At 49.1% G+C, this 22,080-nt stretch overlaps 1 protein-coding gene across 1 annotated transcript; it reads left to right on the forward strand.

Annotated features, from left to right (window-relative positions):
• The first annotated feature begins 7,006 nt into the window (after positions 1 to 7,006).
• CLEC4F (C-type lectin domain family 4 member F) lies at positions 7,007 to 18,994 on the forward strand. Its single transcript, XM_059407772.1, has 7 exons — positions 7,007 to 7,132; positions 8,002 to 8,118; positions 8,430 to 8,540; positions 10,510 to 11,628; positions 16,521 to 16,672; positions 17,613 to 17,731; positions 18,562 to 18,994. Exons 1-7 carry the CDS (start codon positions 7,072 to 7,074, stop codon positions 18,710 to 18,712), a joined length of 1,830 nt encoding a protein of 609 aa, XP_059263755.1. The 5' UTR covers positions 7,007 to 7,071; the 3' UTR covers positions 18,713 to 18,994.
• Positions 18,995 to 22,080: the final 3,086 nt, after the last annotated feature.

A 22,080-nucleotide genomic window follows, 5' to 3' on the forward strand; every position in this document is an offset into this window, starting at 1 on the left:
ATTTATTTATTTAACAGACAGAAAGATCACAAGTAGGCAGAGAAGCAGGCAGAGAGAGAGAGAGAGAGGAGGAAGCAGCCTCCCTGCTGAACAGAGAGCCGGATGTGGGCCTTGATTGACCCCAGGACACTGAGACCATGACCTGAGCTGACAGCAGAGGCTTAACCCACTGCGCCACCCAGGCGCCCCAAATGGGATTTTCAAACTATGGCAATGGGTAAGGGATGGTCAGGCAGCGGTCGTGTTCATGCAGGAGCATTTGTGGGCCAGTTCCAGAGACTGCTGAGGTCTGAGGGCGCGGGCTTGTCAGGGCAGAGAAGATGGGTGAGCCAGTGTGGCTGCTGTAGGCAAGAAAGAATTCTACATCGTCATTAAAAAATATTTTGTTGGACGCTTGGGTGGCTTAGTCAGTTAAGCATCTGCCTTTGGCTCGGGTATGATCCCAAAGTCTTGGGATCGAGTCCCACATCAAGCTCCTTGCTCAACCGGGAGCCTGCTTCTCCCTCTGCCTCTGCCTGCCACTCCCCCTGCTTGTGCTCTCTCTCTCTGTCAAATAAATAAATAAAATCTTTAAAAAAGAGAGAGAGAGAGATTTTATTGTTCCTGCTCTTTGAATTCCAAGCAGAAAATTAGGGAAGAATTTTATTTTTTCCCAGTGTTGGCTCTCCAGTCCTAGCACGAGCTGGTACAGAAATTAAATACAAGCTGCTTCTAGGAAGCTCTCCCACTGGGTTTCCAAGTATTGTGTTGCTCTCCATTTCACTCTCCCACTTGCCATGTTAGTCCTGACATCTGGGCTGCCACATTGAGTAGCATGTGGCCCTGCTCCCCATTCCGCCTGCCTCCCAAGGTGGCACTTGTCACCGGGACAGCTGATTCAGAAGCTTGTACTGTAAGGTCTACAGTTTCATGGGCTGCTGTGACATCTTTGAGCCAGTTCTCATCAGAGAGTCACCCTACCTCGCTAATCCCTCTATCCACTGCACCAGCTGCATCCCACCCAACTTGAAACCTGCTGGGTTCCACGAACCCACCTGCCCGCCAACTCAGGAATCTATTCCAACACGCCGATCACGTCCTCTTGCAGAATCAGGGCCACTGTATCTTCTGGTTACTATAGTGCTTGCCTACCACAGTCCTTGCCAGTTCCCTCTGCTCATGGGTATAACCGCCGTGGGGGTCGAGGACACCTGCATCGTATGTGGTGTCTCCTCCTCCAGACTGTGATATGTGACTAAGAAATGACTGTCAGTCTCATCCGTTCAGTGTTAGATGCTATCTGTTTGGTCAGCTTGCACTATTTTGGGCACAAGATCCTTCCCTCACTGCTATGGACTGAAGGGTTGTATCCCCTCAAAACCTGGACATTGAAATTCAAACCTGCAGCATGATGGTGTTAGGAGGTGGGGACTTTAAGAAGGAATTAGGTCCCAAGGGTAGAGCCCTCACGTTGGGATTCATGCTCTTATGAAAACAGACAGGAGATCTTGCCTCTCTTTTTCTGCCAGGCCAGTTTACAATGAGAAGACGTCAGTCTGCAAACCAGAAGGCTCTCAGCAGGAACTGGACCTGCCAGCACCTTGAACTTGGACTGCTCAGCCTCCAGAACAGTGAGAAGCAAGTGTTCCTTGTGTAAGCCTCTTCGTCTATAATATTCTTGATACCGTAGCTTGAATTGACTGCGTCACGCACCACTGGGGTGAACAGGTGGCGTTCAGAATGAGGTTGGTCCTGGTGTGAAGACGTGAGCAGGACCTTCTGACCAGTTCTCTGGGAAAGAATTTGGGGTAGAAACACCCTGGGGAGGGACGCCTGGGTGGCTCAGTTGGTTAAGCAGCTGCCTTCGGCTCAGGTCATGATCCCAGCGTCCTGGGATCGAGTCCCACATCGGGCTCCTTGCTCCGCAGGGAGCCTGCTTCTCCCTCTGACTCTGCCTTCCACTCTGTCTGCCTGTGCTCGCTCTCACTCTCTCTCTCTTACAAATAAATAAATAAAATCTTAAAAAAAAAATAAAGAAAGAAAGAAGCACCCTGGGGATGAGGCCACTAACAGGGAAGTCTAGCTGGAAGGCCCTGACTTAAAGAAGGGCTGCTAGGGCCATCATGGAGCACCTGCAGAAACGAGGGACAGGCAGAAACTACGGGGTAGGAAGGCAGAGCACCTGGCATATCTGGCAGGGAAAAGAGAATGGTGCAGGGGAGAGAGTAGCTGAGCTGCAGAGGGGAGGGCAGCAGAATGAAGGCCCAAGGATTCTGGCTGCGGGGCTTCCTGGTGCCACCTTAGATCCAGACCAGCCTTCCAGACCCTCCTGGATCCTGTGCATGTGGATGTAATGAGAAGACTAGCCCCGCCCTTCCACCCCATTGTCGTTTTTCCAAACAGAAGGAACCTGAGTCAGTGAAGATATACTTTTACTGGGAGTCTATGCCTTGGGTCAGGGTCCTGTGGTCTTGGCTCACTTAATCCCCACATTCAGGGCCCACTTCTCTAGTGAGGTCCCTTCATGGGTACCTGCCCTTCTGCATGCTGGAGTGAGGGCCTTCCCCCCCACCCCAATCCCAGACTCCTTGTGTTTTGTTATGTCCTTCCATATGGGAGAAGGGGCGAGCAAGTTCCCTGGGGCCTCTATTCTAATAAAGTTCGAATCGAATTTATGAGGACTCCACTCTAATCCCTAATCCCTCATGACCTAATCCCTCCAAAAGACCCTACTTCCTAGTACCATCCAGTTGGGGGGTTAGTATTTCTACATACAAATGTGGAGGGGGACACGAACATTCGGACAATAGCAATCACTGTGTGTAGCCCACACTTCAGAATTGGGGAGTTACACCCTACTTTCTTGAAGATGGAATAGCCACACAAATTATTTGCAATTTTTCTGTGTGGGAGATTTATCTATTAATTTATTCAGACATTTATTTTATCAGGATGGATTCATGGGTTTTATACTTTGGGTTATAGTCCAATACAACTTTATTTTCTTACTTAAATGGTTCCAGTTTGGGCCAGTAGGCACTCTTTTATGTAGCTCCTGTGTCTTTTTTGGCAAAAATAAACACTATTTATATTATTATTATTTTTTAAAGCATCTCTTTACTTCCAGGCACCCGATACTCTGGGTGCCTTTTTTATATGTCCTGCCCTGGTCCTAGAATCAGCCATTTCTCCAAAGAGCCCTGGTTTCCTTTTTTCGGATAATGATATTGGAAACCAAGATCTGGGTGCTGTGTGTGTGGCCGCTGCAGCTGGGGTATTTGCTTCTCCTTGGCTGAGGGAGCAAGGGAATGTGTATGTGGATACCTGATTTTTTTTTTTTTTAAAGATCATTATACATGCAATATGGTGACAAGACTTGCGGGGGGCAAGACTAGAGGCAGGGAGAATAGTTAGAAGGTTAACTGAATTGAAGCTGGGAGAGCGGGAGCCCTGGGGCCTGTGAAGGGAGGGATCACTGTTACTGTTGTTGGATTTGCTATGGGATGCCACGTTGGGACACTTCGTGCAGCTGGATGTCCACATCTTGCCCCAAAGCTGCCTCTCTCCAGCCCTACCCTCTGACCGCATTGGCTTAGCGCCAAGGGCCAGGCAGACGTTCCCCAGGAGCGACTTGGGTAGCTCCTTGCCTACAACCTCCTGGTTTTTGCAGCTTCGGAGGGATGTGGTCCCTTTCCCAATAGTTCCAACAAAAATCCAGCATTGACTGACATGCTCATCCCTAAAGCTATAATGGAAATCAGGGAGATGGGTTATGTTGACCAAGCCACACACTCATTCCTGGGCCTGGGAATTGGGTATGGGCTTAGCCTCCCCATTACCAGATAGACTGAGCAGGAGGGAAGGGTTATTCTCAAGATAAAGACCTGCAGAGATGCCGAAAGACAGCAGAGTGTCAGCTCTCAGCTGCTGAGGGCCCCAGCTTGCAGGCTTCAGGTCTCCCCTTTTCCTCAAAACTGCTGGATCTGGCTACTCCCTGGAAGGCAGCTGACCACCCTGTGATGTTAAGGGTCAAAATGGGTGACTAAAAGGCTTCTGTAGGTGCCTGGCTGGCTTAGTCAGTAAAGCCTCTGCCTTCAGCTCATGTCAGGATCCCAGGGTCCTGGGATCAAGTCCCACATCAGGCTCTCTGCTGAGTGGGGAGTCCTTCTCCCTCTCCCTCTGCCCCTCCCCTGGCTTATGCTATCTCTTGCTCACTCTCTCTCAAATAGATAATAAAAAGAAAGAGAAACGCTTCTGCAGCTAGGTGTCTGCACCTCTAGAAGTGTGACCCTGTGCTCTTTAGTAGGTCAGGAAAAATCAATGTATAAGAGGTCCCAGTGGATGAGCAGTTCTGGTATTAACGTATAAAATATCCATATGATTTATTCTGGCCAGAGAACAGAGAAACCTCCCAGCAAGGATGTAGCAGCAGCCTCCTGGTGTTTCCTGCTGGCAGATGGTGTTCTTACAGGAGAAATTAGAGCTGGGAGCCTGGGGTGGGACAGGAATGGGGACAGGGAAGAGGGGGAAGGGACTGGGCTGGTCACGTCTGAGGCCACCACATCTGCAGGACTATGCCGGCTCTTGGCCCAGACTCTACCCTTCCAGTTCTGCTTTTGAGGCTCCCTCAGCTGTCAGGCTCCAGGAAGAATCAGCTCCTGAGTGGGCCTGGCCTGGGCCCTTCCTGACTGTGGGGAAATGGAAACGAAAGCGGTCTCTTGCTTTACTTCTGCCACCCCTGGGTCTCTTCTGGGCCTCTGGGGAAGGACCTCAAGCAACTCTCCTTTCACACAGAGATGAAGGGGTTTGCTAGACACTCCTGGGGTCTTAGGCAGAGCTGTTGACTGGTCCAGAAATGGGTGCCTCCAGATTCCTCCTGTGTCCTTTCCTCCCAGGTCAGATTGCAGTGGAGAGGAGGTAATAGGCCTCCATGGATGCTCTACCTACATATACACACACATGCACACACGCACGCACGCACACACACATGCACGCGTGCGCACATGCACGCACACACATACACATGCACGCACGCACACATGCACAAACACATGCACGCACGCATGCATGCACGCATGCATGCACGTACACACACACAGCCTCATGAACTGTGTGTAGGCAACCACCCCCTTCCTCACCCTGCACACCTGCTGTGCGCTCTGCTAACCGCTGGCCAAGTTGACAGTGGCCTCCATGACACAAGCTCTTCTTGGGCAGAAGCTGCTCTCCCAACCCCGCCTTGAGACAAGGCACTCGCAGGACAGTGTCTCTGTCACTTCAGTGGTGCTGCAGGCTTCTTAGCAGTCGGAGGGCCTGTGGGAGGCTGACTCCGGGATTTGGGAAAAAGCTGTCAGAACAGGAGAAGAGGGAAACTAGAAACTAAGATTGAAACTGGGAAGAAACCACGCAAGAAGGATGGCACAAGCCATTTGCAAGGCAGTAACTGACATCTTGTCAGTGGGTCGCTGGTGAGATAGGGGACAAATATATAATTAGATTTTTATGAGTTGAAGAAAATGTCATCCATTTTGATAAGATTATAACCATCTGAAGTACTGGAGAACCAAGGAACCATTAACTTTGAACTGACTTAGGGAGAATGGATTCTGGTCATGAACTGGCCAGCCAGTGGGAGTATTGATTCTGCTCAGCTGTTTACCCCCTTGGGGGCTGGGGACTTTGGGCTCACGTGGCTCCACCAGGATGCCTCAGTTCCCGTATTCTAAGTCCGGGCTCACAAACAGCAGGAACCCCCTAAAGCAGGGATGTCACAGGGTCTCACTGCAAAGCAGCACATCGATGTATCCGTCAGTTTCTGTTCAGTTAGTCTCAAACCTGATCAACTCAAGGGAGCGTGGATGAAATCAGCTAGAGGTGCAAAATTGGATCAAGTTGGATCCTTCTTGCTGTTTTCTGACACCAACCAATTCTCTGACATCAACTGGGTATCCTACACTTGAAGTTAGTCCTAACAATGACTTTGGAGTTAGCACAGACCGCACAGGTTAAGGGCTCCAATCCCACAAGATGGCCTCTACCTCAGATGCCGCCTGCAAGTGGGGTCTCCAGGCAATTTCTGCACAGCCCACTGCAAATCGGGGGGCTCCCATGACCCCCCTCTGCTTTGAAAATTCACTAGAATGACTCACAGAACCCAGGAACACACTATGCGTTCTATTATAGTTTACAGTAAAGGATACAAATGAACAGCCAGAGGAAGAAATACCTAGGGTGAGGTCAAGAGTCCAGAAGAGTTCAGAGCAATAGAAACTCTGTTCCTATGCAGTTGGGATGTGACACTCTCCAGGCAGGTGGATATATTCAGCAACCAGGAAACTCCTTGAAAACTGCTTGAATCTTTCTCATAATCCCATCTCCAGGCCCCCTCTCCTACCTGAAGTCCTAGGTGGGGGGTTGGTTTTTCTGGGATCTGCTCCCATCCTGAAACATCTAGAGGCCTACCCTGAGTCACCTCATTATCATAAACTCAGGTATGCTCAAAAGGGCCTTGTTGAATAATAAAAGGTAGTCCTGTCACTTAGGAAATTCCAAGCAACTGTGACAAAGACCAAATACACTTTTTAGTCTAGCACAGACCCTTTCCTTTCCCTGCCAGTTGTGTGGTCCTAAGTGGTCAAGAGTCACCTGAGCCCTTCCAGATACTTCCTACACTGACCCAGCTCCCTCCTTACCTGACCTCCTGTTACTTGAGGGGCTCTGGGGCTAGGTTTAAGGGTCAGCCACAGGTCACAAGGATGTTTTTCTATAAAGCTGAGAAGGATCCCCGGGACCCCCTCCAGAGTGGCTCTGGAGGCTAGCTTTGGGGGGGACTCTTCTGGAGAGTGGAGGTTGGGGTCAGGGGCTTGAGGGGAGGGCCAGTGCTGATGCCAGGGAAGAGAGGGAGAGGGTAGGGCAGACTGGCGCCTGGGAGCCTGGAAGGACAGGACCCTGCTGAGGTGCTTCTGCAGAGTCAGCAGGAGAGGGAGTTCCTACTCAGGGCCATATAAGTCCCAAGGAACTCAACTTTACTTCCCAGTGCACAGCCTGCAAGGGGCCTGTGGCAGGGAGCAGTGGTGGAGGATAAAGGAAGAGATGAATGGTGATGGGGTCCACTTCTTTACAGACAACCAGAAGGTCTTCCTGCGCCTCCGAGGTGAGAAAACTGAGACATCACCCCATCTCTCTGGTCTCGCAGTCCTTGCCGTTCTTGTCAGTCCTGCCTGGCAGGCCAGAGCTCGGCTCCTCCCTGTCTCAGCATCCAGAATAAATAGGCAAGAGCTGAAGGTGAGTTAGGTTAGGACAGAGAGACTGGGGCACACCCCAGTCTCTGCAGGAGACCTCCCCAGACCCCTTCCCTTGGAGATGGCAACTGACAAGGGAAAGGTGACCTTTGAATTCGGAGGGACCTGGTTCCTGGTCCCCTCTCTGCATGTTGGGTTGCCCCCCCCCCCCAGGCCTCAGGGGTTCTAGGCTGGTGTTTCTCTGCCTTAGAACGGATTCTGCTGTACACTGTTCATCCCTAATCACACCCCCAGACTCAATAGGTGTAGCTCTTCTTAGGACACCCAGGCAGGGCTTTCTGACCCCAGCAGAGGAGAACTCCAGCACTGACAGTCAGTCCCGTGGGAGAGGCAGTGGTCCAAAAGGGCTGTGAGTCCTTCTCTGGTCAGGGTTCAAGAGCAAGCCTGGCCCTGGGACCCAGAGGTCAGGTTCCTGCCTTGTCCCTTCCCATCTCCCTCCTTTCTTCTTTCACGCAAACTACATGTTTGCTGCCCTCCTCCATGCTGGGGTCCATGCCCTGCACCCCTCCTTCAGGTTCTGTGGTCTTCTCTTTGCCTTTGAGTTGCTACCACACCACCAGTTAGTGCAGGTGAACACTTCCAAGTGCTTTATTTCCCATCTCCATGCTAAGCATGGCCAGTGTTCTCATACCCCTCAGATAGTCCAGGAGACTGAGCCTGGGGCCGGCCTCATCCAGCCTGTATAGCACACACCTCCTGTACACTGGCTTCTCCCTTGCAGGGCTGGACTCTGCGGCAGCAGCTCCTGAAGCACCCAGGGGGCCAAGGCTTGTTCAGACCATCCTGGCAGTTATGGCTGTGACTCTTGTCTTCTCTCTGGTGGCTCTCTTTATTGTGGGTAAGCTCCTACGTGACCTGAACGCCACTGACTCTCTCTGTCTTCCTGTATAAAGGTCCCACAGAGGCTAGCTGCCTACCCTCTGCTTCCAGAAGAGTCGTTCTACCTCTTGCCCCAGGCTTGAACCAGATCTTATCTGAGACTCAACCAAGGCCCCCGTCCAAGGGGAGACTCCCAAGAGCTGAGGCCCATGAAGGGAAGTCTGAAGTGGGGGGCATCTCCCTCCTTCTAGAACCCTGACCGAGGGTGGGGCAGCCTGTTCTCCCAGCCTTAGTGCACAGAGTATGCTGACCCAGGAATGGGTGTCTCAGTTCTACAGAAGCCAAGACCTCCACTGGAGCCCTATTCCTCCTTCCAGCAGTTTCCAACCATGATTCCTGGATATGACAACACAACTGGACAGTTACTTGTGGAACCCTACAGTGAGTAGCCACAGGGAGGTGGGGTGGAGTGGGGGAGCTGGGGCATTCAGATGCCCAGACCCTAGGAGGAGCCTCTCTTTTGATGCCTCCTATGCCTCTGAACGGATTCCAGTTTTCTCACAAGAAGATATGATATGATCTTTTTATTAAAAAACAAACAAACCAAACAGCTTTATTAAGGTGCAGTTGACACATAATAAGGTACAATCTTTAAAGTGTACACTCTGATAAATTTTGACTTATGTGTATACCCGTGAAACCATCACTAGTGTCAAGAAAATGAGCATATTCATCCTCCTCCTCCACAGTGTCCTTGTGCCCTCCGACATCCTTCTCTCGCCCCTCCTCTCTTCATCCCCAGGCATCCACTGTCTACTTGCAGTAATACAGACTGGTTGTTTTTTTCTAGAGTTTTATGTGAAAAGGATCCTATGGTATGTACTCTTTTTGCTCCTTTATCAGCATGTAATTTGCAAATATTTCCTCTCAGTTAACGGCTTGTCTTTTCATTCTCCTAACAAGATTTAAATCTTAATAAAGTCTAATTTATCATTTTTTTTTCCTTTTATGGATTGTACTATTGGTTTCATATTGGAAACCTATCCCAAGGTCACAAAGACACTTACCTGTGTTTCCTCCTGGAAATTTTGCACTTTTTGGTTGACATTTCAGTCTATGATTAATTTTGAGTTAAGCTTTATATTAACAGTGTGAAGCATGAAGTTAATTTTTATTTTGTGTGTGGATATATAATTGTTGCAGCATCATCTGTTGAAAGATTATCATGAGTTACTTCTGTGTCTTTGTAGAAAATCAATCATCACTATATATGTAGGTCTATTTCTGGATTCTCTATTCTGTTCCATTGATGTATTTGTCTACCTTGACAAGGCAGAATATTTGACTGGACTTCTCATATCTTCAAAGGCCACCTAGTCCCACCTGGCCTTTCCTCAGCATAGTGCCTGAGACCTCCTACATTGACCTGGGTAGGGCATGAGGAATAGGGCAGGATTCTCCCAAAAAGGGTCCCTGCCTACTTGGATTCTTCTCCCTATTCCTGAGAGAAGGCTGGCATCGAGAGTCTTAGACCATGAATGTCTGAGGTAAGGACTTAGCTTGTGAGGTGAGCAAAAGGTGCTATAGGACCAGCTGCAGGAGGGGTTGGTGGGAACGATCATGCAGATTGAAAGGGGCTGTGAGTTCTCTGAAAGACTGCGATGACCCGGGGCTTTCACTCAGCTCTTCCATATCCTCACACTGTTCTGTGGGAAACATTCTGCTCTGCGTAACACTGGGTGTGCCAGCCCTTCAAAAGGCCTTTTCCACTCCAGGATCTAGTATCACCTGGAGGGCCTCCACCATAGCCCCATGTGTGGACTGAACAGAGGGCCTCCTCTACAGGTACCTGTTTTGTTTAGTTTCTGGAATTTGTGATCCGAGAACTATGTTTGCCGTCTATTCCGTTTTTAGGAGTTGAATCAAGAGGCTTCGTGCTTGGTGTACAAATACAGTGAGTGGAAGACTAAACGCCGGCTTTATGCACACCTAGTTTCTTTGTCAATTTCACCATTTAATGGTGAAATATCAGTGGAGTTAAACTTCAGCAGCTTTCAATGATTTCATCAGTTACCTTCAAGTTCAATTACAAGGGCAAAATAATCCAAGTCTGACCAGCACGACTCTTAGTGGTAGCTAGTTTATAGTAGGCAAGTATTTCAGTCCTTTCATTGCTCAGTTCATGGGGCACAGCTAAGTACACCTTTATCTTATTTTTTGGCCCACAGTCTGAGGTGGCCCATCCCCAGGGCTCTGGTGAGCAGGAGGAGTGCTCCTCCTTGAGGAGCACCCAGGGCTGCGCTTTAGACATACCCCTTAGAAGCATGAGAACACTATGGTTGGTCCATATTATGAATGCTTGCCTATGTAATGGGCCTCTGTGGCTGCCTTGTCAATTTCTTCCCTCCAGATCCCCACCAATCTGACTGGGTGGCATGGTTGCAAGAGAAGATCCAGATGTTTAAAAGCCATGAAGAGAATTCCAGCACCTGGGGCACAGAGATCCAGATGTTGTCTTGCAGAGTGGACAGTGTCAGTTCTCAGATCCAGGTGCTCCGTGGTCACCTGGAAAATGCCAGTGCTGACATTCAGAGGGTAAAGGACGTTCTAGAGGACGCCAGTACCTTGAGTTTCCAAACCCAGATGTTGAGGAGCTCCGTGGAGGGGGCCGGTGTGGATCTCCGGAAGCTGAAAGGAGATCTGGAAAAGGCAAACGCTTCGAATTCCCAGACTCACAGTTTCTTAAAAAGCAGTTTAGAAAACGCCAGCCTCGGGCTCCACATGCTGAGCAGAGGCTTAGGAAATGCCAATGCTGAAATTGCAATATTGAAAGCAGGGCTGAAAATGGCAAATGCCCAGGCCCAGTGGGCGAACAGCAGTCTAAAGAATGCTAATGCTCAGATCCAAGTTCTGAGCAGCCAACTGGCTGGTGTCCAGGAGTTAAGGGCCCAGAGTCAGGTTTTAAGAAGCAGTTTGGAAGGAGCCAGTGCTGAGCTCCAGAGGGTCAAAGGAAGCCTACAAAATGCCAGTGCTTTAAACTCCCAGATGCAGACTTTTCTAAGAGGCGGTTTAGACAACACCAGCGCTGAGATCCAGTTACTAAAAGATCATTCCAAATGGGCTGGTGATGAGATTCGCTTGTTAAAAAGAGATTTGGAAACTGTTACTGCCCAGACCCAAGTAACCAGCAACAGTCTAAAGCAGACAGATGCTCAGATCCAGTTATTAAAAACAGAGCTTGAAAATACCAGTGCCCTAGATCCCAAGATTGAGGTACTAGGTGTGTATTTGAAAAATGCCAGCAGAGAGATACAGACCCTAAAACAAGGGATGAAGACTACTGCAGCCTTAGGTTCCAAGATCCAGAGGCTGGAGAGCAGTCTGCAGAAGGCCAGCGCTGATATCCGGCAGTTAAAAGTGGATTTAGAGAACACCAAAACACTAACTACGAAAATCCAGGAGGAGCAGAGCCGCCTGGAGGCAGTCCGTGTGGCCCTTGGCTCCCAGGAGCAGCTACAGAGGACCCAGAGTAAGTGGGATGGGAGAGCTTGGCCTGGGAGGTACAGTCTTCTGGATGGGCAGAGTCTTCTGTCCCTTCAGCCTTTTGCTTACTTTAAAACATTTTTTAAAAAGATTTTATTTATTTATTTGACAGGGAGAGAGAGAGGGATTGAGAGGGACCACAAGCAGGAGGAGGGGCAAGCAGAGGGATAAGCAGGCTCCCCATTGACAGGGAGCCTGATGCAGGACTCGATCCCAGGCCCCCAGGATCATGACCTGAGCCGAAGGCAGACGCTTAACTGAGTTGAGACACCCAGATGCCCCTGCCTTTTGCTTACTACAACATGCATCCCCCTGGGAAGGAGGGTGAGAGCTGGAGAAGGGCTGAAGCCCCCCAAGTAGGCTTGATGTGCCTAGGCAGCGGTGGAGGTGACATAAGGCAGCTGTCCTGCTCTTAAGTGGCTTGTCATCTGGTCAGAGTGACAAAACAACACATGAGAACGAACGATATGTGGAAGGCGGGTGGGGAGGTGTAAGAGGTGCTATGTGAGAGGGAGATCTAGGAACTGGGGTGGAGAGGAACAAAAAGAAGGGAGAGAAGGACTTGCTGAGGTCAGTGTCCTCTGGTATATAAAAGGGATCTTCTGAGTGGGAGAGGAACATTCTGGAGGAGAAAGGATCAAAAGATGCTCTGTAGAGAAGAGGGCCCTTGAACTGAGTCCTAAAGGACTAGTAGGTGTTTACCAAACAAGTAGGGCACGAGGATGGCAGGTTCGTAGGCATGAAGATGTGAAGTCATGAGGCTCAGGAAACTTCAGGCAGTTCTGTCTGACTGGGCTATGGCCAAGAGGGCAGGTGATGAGGTACAGGCTGAGAGGCTAATGGGCAGGGACCATATGGTAGCTTTCAAACTGTTTTGAATGTAAACCTGAAATTCATTTTATATTGTGGCCTGGTATAATTATGTGTCACACACACACACACACACACACACTTCAAAAGCCAAAAGTTTTACCACACAAATGTACTCTGATATTTTATAATCTGTTCTTAAAAAAAAAAAAACACCTTGATACTTCCCACGAATGGGTTAATAATTGCACTTTGAAAGTCACTATGCTAGGAAGCTAGGCAGAACTGGAGAGACACCACATGGATGTGGAAGGCCTCTGAGTTTGGGTTTTATCCTTCGGGAGATGAGGGTGTATTGGAGGGCTTCAAGAAGGCTGATCAGATGGGTCTCCATACTGAGAGCAAATAAAAGAAGGGAGAAGAGCAGTGAGATTTGGGCAGGCTGAGCCTGAGATGCCTTGGGGGGCTATCATCTGCAGGCCATCTGGAGTGTAGGGGATAGGCCCTGGCTCCAGACACAGCTGTGGGAGCCCTGGGTACATTGGGTTCAGGTTGTGGTGGTGAGAGTGGGGTGGCGGGAGGTTTGTATGAGATAAAATGCTTCGTGGGAAGGAAGCTGAGGGCAGAAACAGGAAGTCAACTTTCAGGTGGCAAGAGGGGAAAGAGGTGTTTTTGAAGAAGACTACTAGGGACGGCAGTCTTAGAGGCAGAAGGAGAACTAGGAGATAGGCAGCTAGGGAAGTCAGGAAGGAGGGAATTTCAAGAAGGAAGTGGCTAGTTCTGGTGAGTCCCTAAGAGGTCACATAAAATAACCAATAAGCACCCACTGACTCTGGGCAATTTATAAGTCACTGGGAATGAAGTTCCAGTGGAGAGTAGTGTGTGGCCTGGAGGCCAGACCACCCTTGGTAGGATGTGAAGGAGAGATCAGGTGCACAAGCCATTCAAGGACCTTGGCTGAGGAGTGAAGGAGAACAATGAGGCTGAGGTGGGGGGATGGCATGGTGGAGGGAGGGATTAAAAAACGCGTGTCACTGGTAGTTACATTATAAAACATCCATATTGATTATAGACAATGTGCAGATATTGAAAAAGAAAATTATGAGAAAATAACCACTTGTATTTCCATGAATATTTCTACAGTTTTGAAAAGATGTATTAATTTATCTGAGAGAGAGAGAGAGGGAGGGAGAGAAAAAGCACGAGCAGGGAGAGGGGCAGAGGAACGGGGAGAGAGAATCCCAAGCAGATTGCCCTGAGCACAGAGCCTGACATGGGGCTCCATCCCACGGCCCTGAGATCATGACCTGAACCTAAGCCAAGAGTTGGGCACTTAACCGACTTAGCCACCCCCGCGCCCCTCTACATTTTCTCTATGAGCCCACAGCTCACATTTTGGTGAACTTCCTCAAGAGGGTTTTTCTTTTTCTTTTTTTAAAGATTACATTTATTTATTTGACAGAGAAAGATCACAAGTAGGCAGAGAGGCAGGCAGAGAGAGAGAGAGAGGAGGAAGCAGGCTTCCTGCTGAGCAGAGAGCCTGATGCAGTTGAGCCGAAGGCAGCGGCTCAACCCACTGAGCCACCCCGGCACCCTCAAGAGGGTTTTTCTAGATTAAGAGAATAGGCTTGATCTGAGGGTGGGAGAAAGGAACCAGCGAAGAGGGAGGTGGTGGGAGGAGAGAGAGACAGAGAAGCAGAATGAAATGAGCCGCTGGGGGACTGACCTTGAAAGGCTGGGAAGATAAGTACTTGAACTTCTGAGGCTAAGAGGGTGAGGTGGGGCAGTAGGTGTTCACCCAGGTTTGCAGATGCGGGAACAGGAGACTGAGGGAGCTGTCTCTTCCTAGGTAGAGGAGGTCTCTTGCTAAGGGTGCTAAGGGTGAGAGGGGGGTGGTTTGCTCAGTTGGTTAAGCGTCTGCCTTTGGCTCAGGTCATGGTCTCAGGGTCCTGCATTGGGTTCCCTGCTCAGCAGCGAGTTTGCTTCTCCCTCTCCCTCTTTCCCTCCCCCTTGCTCCTGTCTTCTCTCTCTAAATAAATAAATAAAATCTTAAAAAAAAAAAAATGAGACTCCTGGTGTGGGTCTGTCAGAAGCCTGGATGTCTGACCTTCTTAATGCCTCTGCAGTGGCCCCTGCTGTCCTCCTAGTGCCTTCCCATGTCCACCTACTGCTTTAGCAGAGACCCGTGTTTCTTTGCTGTCTGTCACATTGGGCTCACCCTAGGAGCTTTACTTATACTGATGACTGGGACCCACCTCCAGAACTATGGCTTTTTTCGGGGGGGGGGCAGTGAGGAGGGTCTGGGATGCAGTGTGGACATAGAATTTTTTAAAAAGCTTCCTAGGTGGTTCTAATGGGCAGTCAGGACTGAGAGCCATTAGCTTAACTTTTTCTTAAAGAGCCAAATAGTAGATATTTTGGGCTTCTGGGTAAACAGCCTCTGTTGCAGCATCTCTCCTGCTGTAGCAATAAAGCAGCCAAAGATGGATGTAAACTGAAGGGTGTTGACTGTGTTCCAATAAAACTTTACTTATAAAAAGAGGTTGCTTGCTGGTTGCAGGTTGCAGTTTGCCAATCCTCAGTTTAGACTACTGGTTCTTCAGCTTTGGAACGCAGCAGGATCACCTGGAGGGTTTGTTAAAACACCAACTGTTAAGACACAGTTTCAGATTCAGCCAGTCTGGGATGGGTTTGAGAATGTGCATTTCTATTTAATTCCCAGGTGATGCTGATAATCTGGGACCACATTCTGAAAACCACTGGCTTCCATGCTCAGCATCGTTACTGAGATATTTGCAATGATATTCTGATTGGTGTCTCTGGCCTGGTTAGGATCACCTTCTTCTCCCTCAGTCCCCACACCATCACCAGGTTGCTATTAGCACAGTGCAAATCTGGAGCACACTACTATACTTCCTAAAACCTTTCAGGGCTCCCCAATGTTCAGAGAGGAAAAAAACCTCCAGATTCCTGCACATGAGATGGATGATAAGAGTGCTGGTGAAGCTGTCCAAGTGTGTCTCCCCTGCCTTATGCGCTGACCATCCCAAGTGCTTGGACAGGTCAGGCCATGCCATGCTGTTTCACACCTTCAGCCTTTTGGTGTCTAATTTTTCCTCCTGCCTGGGATGCTCTCCTTGGCACAGACCACCTGGCAAACTCTTTCTCAGTGTTTTAAGACTTAGCTCAAGTGACAGCTCACCTGGAGTGTCCTTCCTGAGAGCCACGTGCAGCCCAGGTGACAGAGACCACCCCCTCTTTTTATGGCTCTGTTCTAACATGTGCATGGTCTTCCATGAAAGTTTTTCAATGCCTTTCTTACACCTCTGTCTCATTTGCTAGACTGTAAGCTCCCTGAGGGTGTGGATCATGTCTTACTGATCTTTGTCTAATAGTCCCTGGTTCACAGAAGTCAAACACCATTGAGATGTAGATGTTGAACAAAAGAATGAATGAATGAATAAGCAAGTCTATTGTGGCACCATTTCAAACAGCTGTGGTGCAGATGATATTAAAAAGCAGGGTGTGATTGTGGGAAGGAATGGGAGATCTGAGAGCACCAGAGGCTTGTCCTCACGGAATGAGATTTTAGAGCTTGAAATGGGAAGGTCAGGTAGATCAGGTCCCAAGGATGGTCCTGGGTGTGGACAGCAGCTGACGTCAAAGGAGATGGAGGGGAGGAAGTGAGTTGTACTGTGGGATGGCTGCAAAGTCTCTCAGGGAGATGGTGGGAACCAAGGTCAGCAGACTGTCCGGTGGGAGCCGTGAGTGGCAAGAGAGGGTCGTGGAGCCAGAAAGCAGGAGTCTGGAAAGAAAGGCTCGTCTGGGTAGCAAAACTCTCTGAGGGTCCCTAGAGGGATACACCCAGGTGTCCTGAGTGGCTTCCTGGTGAACTGAGTTTCAGGCTGGGGGTACAGCCTCCCAGGCCTTGCCCCTGGAGTACTGAGCATTGAGTGTGGCATGGGCTTGCAACCCTTGGTGGCCTGTCCCAGGAGAGGTCAGGAAGGGCAGCCCTTGGGCATCTGCAACCAGCCTCTGGTTCTCTCTCGTCCCCAACCTTTGCTCCAGATCAACTTCTTCAGCTGATCCTGCAGGGCTGGCATGTCTACGGCGGGAGTGTGTATTACTTTTCTTACGTCAAGAAGTCCTGGCATGAGGCTGAGCAGTTCTGTGTGTCCCAGGGAGCCCACCTGGCCTCGGTGACTTCTGAGGAGGAGCAGGTCAGAGTGCAGCCTTGGGGTGATGTTCATGGGCTTGGCATGGGATATGGACCCAGGACCAGGACCGAGACCTCTGCCCACACCCAGGACCACCCAGACTTTGGCGCCTTGGCCTTCCTCCTCTTGCAGCGGGACAGGGCAGAGGCCTTTGGTCTCTTAGGTCAGTCAGGGAACAGATGTTTGAGTTCCCATAAGCATCTTGCTCTGCAGGTAGAAGCACTGACAGCAGACCTTGATGATGTCCTCCACAAATGAGGGAGACACCCAGAGGCCCACAGCTGTCAGCAGTGAGGAAGGGCAATGGGAGGTTAGCACTGGGTGACTGCCCTTAAAGTATTGGGAGTATAACTTCCCTCCCCAACCCCTCACTTTCCCTTTAGCTGCTACTCTAGTTGTCAATCCTCATATTAACATCAGTGAATCCAAGGGCCGTGGAAGGCCCACAAAGGCTTTCCCTTTCTCGGGAAAGCCAGACGTAGAAATCTGAGGACCGCCAAAGGCACTATAGACCCCAGTGGCCCATCTGCTGAAGGTCCTTACCAGAATTTACCAGGGTTATTGTCAAAGGACCATAATGGGTTTGGTCCATTTCAACTCATGGAACTGCTCATTCTTTGTGGTTCTCCTGAGACTGGTCTTGTATGTCTGTCAAAAGACATGCTTTTTAAATTTTTTAAAAATAAAATACATCTCTTTAATAAACTATGGCCAGGCTGTCTTCATCTCAGTGAAGCCACATTCATCAAGTCAACATGGGAGAAGCTGGGCTTTCTCTGAGGGGACCGTGGACCTGCCCTCAATCCTGGACGAACCATGAAGGCACAGAGGAGTGGGCTTTATGACCCAGGACCAGGGAGAGGACAGCCTAGCCTCCTTTTCCACATGGCTGGGAGAACCATCTCCTCACACAGGCTCCAACAACACTTCCTTTTCTCTACAGGCATTTCTGGTAAAGTTCACGAGTACCTCTCACCACTGGATTGGCCTCACTGACAGCGGCAAGGAGGGCTCCTGGCGCTGGGTGGATGGGACACCATTCAATGCCGCCCAGAGCAGAGCGTGAGTCCAGCCGGCACTGTCTGGTGCTATCCCAGGAACACAGGGCAGGCCTGGCTGGAGAGACTCTTTGTCCTTGTCTTGTGTGTGGATTCCTGCCTGGTGAGTGCTAGTGTTGTGTGTGTGATATACGTGTATGATGTGGAAGTGGTGTGTGTATAGAGTGGATGTACAATTGTGTATGTGATGTATGTGTGATAGGTGTGTACAAATGATGTGTGTGATGTGTGTGGGCATGTTGTGGTCCCTGTGTAGGCCCCTCTACAGGACCTATCAGAGCAGGATATGTCCTGATGTTGGCAGGGAGACTACGAGTGGGTCTTCCTGTGCTATTGTTCTTCGTTGTTTTTTTTTTTTTTTTTGCCTATACTTTTTAAGATTTTATTTATTCATTTGAGAGAGAGAGAGAGAGAGAGAAAGAGAGAGAGAACACATTAGAGTGGAGGGACAGAGGGAGAGGGAGAAGCATGGAGCCCAATGCAGGGCTGGAACCTGGGACCCAGAGATCATGACCTGAGCAGAAGGCAGACACTTAACCATCTGAACCACCCAGGCACCCCTGTTTTTTGCCTGTCCTATACCCTTTTTAGGCCCTGCCTTCATTAGAAGGTCTCTGAATGTGAATTATGGGGTGGGGGTTTATAGCATCAGACACCCTTCCTGTCCCTTGATCCTCAGTAAATAAAGACAGTCAGCAGAGCCACACTTAGGGCACCCTTGAGCCCAGCTCTCCTCCAGGAGATAAGGGACTCATGGTGCTTCAGCTCCTTATGCCATAGTGGGGGGAAGGGACACTTTCTTCATCCGGCAGAATAAAGCCCTCTTGTTTCCAGGTTTTGGGGCAGATACCAGCCAGACAACTGGCGGTCCTGGGATGGGCAGACTGAAGACTGTGTTCATATTGAGCAGAAGTGGAATGACATTCGCTGTGACACCCCCTATAACTGGGTCTGTAAGAAGCCCATCAGCCAACATGTGGCATGAGACATGCCAGATCTGAGGGGTCATCGTCGCTGCCAGCTCTGGACCCTTCCCACCTGATGCCTGTGAACCTCTGAACCCAGCTTATTCTCTAGGTCTTTTTATTTGGCCGTTTGTGTTTCCTGCTCTGTCCTTCTGTTTAACCCCTGAAATGTGTTTATCTCACATAACTTGGTGGGATCAAGGGTTCCTCAAGGCCAAAGGCTTGCGTGCTTCTGTATCTCCATCAGCAACTAGCACGGGCCTGTGAGGCAGCAGGTCCCCAATAAATACTGACTGCCTGCACGGAAGTTTTCTACTTGTCTCTGTGATAGCCATCACCCTCTTCTCTCCCTGAACTGGTTCTTCTTCCTCAATGTCCCTTCTGTCCTGAAACAAACGTATCTTTGTTAAAGGGCTTTATAGCTGTGAACATTTAGTTAGTCACTGAGAAACAGCAGGGGTTTAACACAAACTACAGGGATATCATACAGGGGGTACAAATTCCCAAGAAGTGATAGTGATCCTAGATAGTCCTTGTAGTTCCTTTGTTGCAGATGGGGTGGGAGCTGGGTTTTGCCAGGCCTTTAAACCACTCCCCAGACTTCTTCCTGTCCTATGGCTAGCCCCATCTCATTTCCCAACTGTTAACTTTTGATGCCATATCCCTGGCTTTAGCCTCTTCTTGTGGTCCCATTCTCTCTTCCAAGGACTGGGTTTTCTGCCAGCTCAGTTTAGAATGAGAATTGGCTTCTTAGCTTTTTATCAACCTTAGAAACTCCTCTACTACAGAACTGAAATCACATTTTACTGTATTTCTTCTAGTACTTTTATAGTTTTTTTTTTTTTTAGATTTACATATGTTACTGGATTTTATTTCCTTATGGTTTATTCCTTGGTATTTTTTGCATCTATAGCAATATAGATATATAGGGATGGACTCATTTTCTTTTTATGTATTTCTAGTCTTTGTTTGATGGTTTTCCTAGCTTATGCAAAAAAGGGTAGGAGCCAATATTAATATGTCCCACTTTTGGGAAATTTACTGAGATTATCTCTCAGTAAAAAAGTGTCTGCTCACTTCTTATAAATGTTCCACAGGCATATTTATTAGATTAGGCTTGTGATTTTCATTTTTCAGATGTTCTTTATCCTCATTTATATTTTGTCTACACAACTAGTCAGTTTCGTTAGGAGGATTTGTGTTAACTCTCCCATGTAGGACATTTACCTACATTTATCATCCTGTCATGTCATATTTCTAATAGCTTTTGATTTATATATTTCAGTGTTACTTTAATGTCTAAAGATTCATAACCATGAAGTCTCCTGGAAGACTTCAACTTTTTATCAATATTCATGCAACCCAGAATTATTTGCTGTGCCTCTACCATGCACTAGGCACTCTTCCAAGTTTTCAGGAGGGAAGGAAACAGGGGCTCTTGGGTGGCTCAGTCAGTTGGGCATTCATCTCTTGATTTTAGCTCAGGTCATGATCTCAGGGTCCTGAGATTGAGCCCTGCCTTGGGCTCGTTGCTTATCAATGAGTCTGTCTGAGATTCTCTCCTTCGCCCTCTGCCCCTCCCCTTGCTCTCTCATTCTCAAATAAATAAATAAATAATAAAATCTTTAAAAAAACCACTCTGAAGTGAATGAAACAGATGAAAAGATGAAAATCCCTCTCTCCCCCACCCCAGCCAGCATTTTGGTAGTGAGGAGTGATAGTTAGGACACCAAGCCCCTTCTCACGGCCTCAAGGAGAGTCCGCTGGAGCCTGAAACCTGGGGGTGGTGACATCCTGGAGTGGCAAGCTAGCTGTTCATTAACCAACCATGGTCTGTGGCCTAAAGCGAATGGAACAGGACAGATAACATACTCACACAGCAGGGTCAATTCTCATGCCTAGACTGGATCTTTCTCTCTCCAGAGAAGGTCCTGAAAGCTGCCATTTCCTCAAGAGTCAGAAAGGCAGAAGAGTTCAGTTCTCCACAGACTGAGTGGAGCCATCTGGGGAGACAGAGTGGAGCCTTCAGTTGTCCTGGGGGAAGTGGTCAGCTTGTCACCCTGGAGTGCCTGCCCCACCCAGCCTCTGCCATGGGAACCCTGTATGGCTGCCACACTCGGTGACCATGGATTGCGTTGGTGACAGACGCAGGCTGTGACAGACTGCTACCACCCCATGGATGTGCTGTTGGCACCCTGATGCCTACAGCCTTTTCTCCCAGAGAGGAGGTTTCCAGGCTCTTGGCGTAGGAGGACCCAACCTGAGAGAGTCTGGAGTCTACACAGCATGATTTAGGGGAAAGTCCAACTCTAGCACAGGGAGGAGAAGGCATATACTTCTTGGCTATCATGAACTGACCTTCCAGGCTTGGTTTTCTAGGGCCAGAGAACAATATCTCAGTCAGGAGAGTAAGCACATTCTGGAAGCAGATGACACAGCATTTTGAAGATGACATAAGTCATTAGTTCTGGAAGCAGATGTCACAGCATTTTGAAGATGACATAAGTCATTAGTTCAGGAAAAAAAAAAATCTACCTGTGTTTATAATCAGCAACTCTGAGTGTCTTCTACCAGCCAATGCCCCCGCCCTCTATACGCTGTAATTCTTAGAATGCTTGCTCTCATATACCCAGATTTGGGCCTGGGCCTTGGTCCGACCCCCTCATATGCCTACACCATGCTTATTGGAAGGAGCCTCTCTTTGTGCTGCTCTTTCATTTAAGGGCCAGTTGTAAGTGGCTCTTCCTCTCTCTCCTGCCAGCAATTCCTACAGCTCAAAGGTAACCACGTCCAGAGACCCCTACCACCAGTGAGAGTCCCAGGCTCCAGTGAGAGTTACAGAAGAGTGAGGAGGCCTGGGCTTCTCTTGGGAGGGATGACTTATGATAGAAGGGAGTCTGCTAGCTGGGCCTCAAGAAGGCTTCCTTCCACGGGACAAGCCCCATGCAGCTGTGCCTCCAGTACCCCCTCCCCTCCCCAAAATAGCCTGTAGCTAGCTTCCTCTTGAATCTCCTCAAAGCTCTGCTTTTGTTGCAGTCTTATCCTATTCTTAGATCTAACAAGCAGTTCGCACTCTAGCTGGTCCCAGGATTGGGATTCCAGGCCTTCTTCAAGGTAGTGCCAATGAGCCTTTCATGACATCTCTGCTACAGGGTCACCAGACCTGAGCCCTGGACCTCAGTGTCTCTTCAACCCACTCTCGTTGCAGCTTCTCCAGTTTTTCTCAGAACACCCTCTGCCTTGTCTGTGTATTAGCCAAGTTTCCAGACATTCTGTCTGGTTCATATATCATCATTGCTTTTGTAGTCATTGGTGATTATAAACCCAGGCTCCATGGCCAGACTATCTGGGTCCAATCCTAGCTTTCCCCCTGTCTAGCTGGGAAAGC

This window comes from Mustela nigripes, chromosome 7 (assembly GCF_022355385.1).
Source record: "Mustela nigripes isolate SB6536 chromosome 7, MUSNIG.SB6536, whole genome shotgun sequence".
NCBI classification, from domain to species: domain Eukaryota; kingdom Metazoa; phylum Chordata; class Mammalia; order Carnivora; family Mustelidae; genus Mustela; species Mustela nigripes.

Coding starts and splice junctions, on each gene's coding strand:
- CLEC4F (XM_059407772.1), top strand. CDS start 7,072: ATGAATGGTGATGGGGTCCACTTCTTTACAGACAACCAGAAGGTCTTC. Junction 7,133..8,001: donor GGTCTTCCTGCGCCTCCGAG/GTGAGAAAACTG, acceptor TCTCCCTTGCAG/GGCTGGACTCTGCGGCAGCA. Junction 8,119..8,429: donor GGTGGCTCTCTTTATTGTGG/GTAAGCTCCTAC, acceptor TGGGTGTCTCAG/TTCTACAGAAGCCAAGACCT.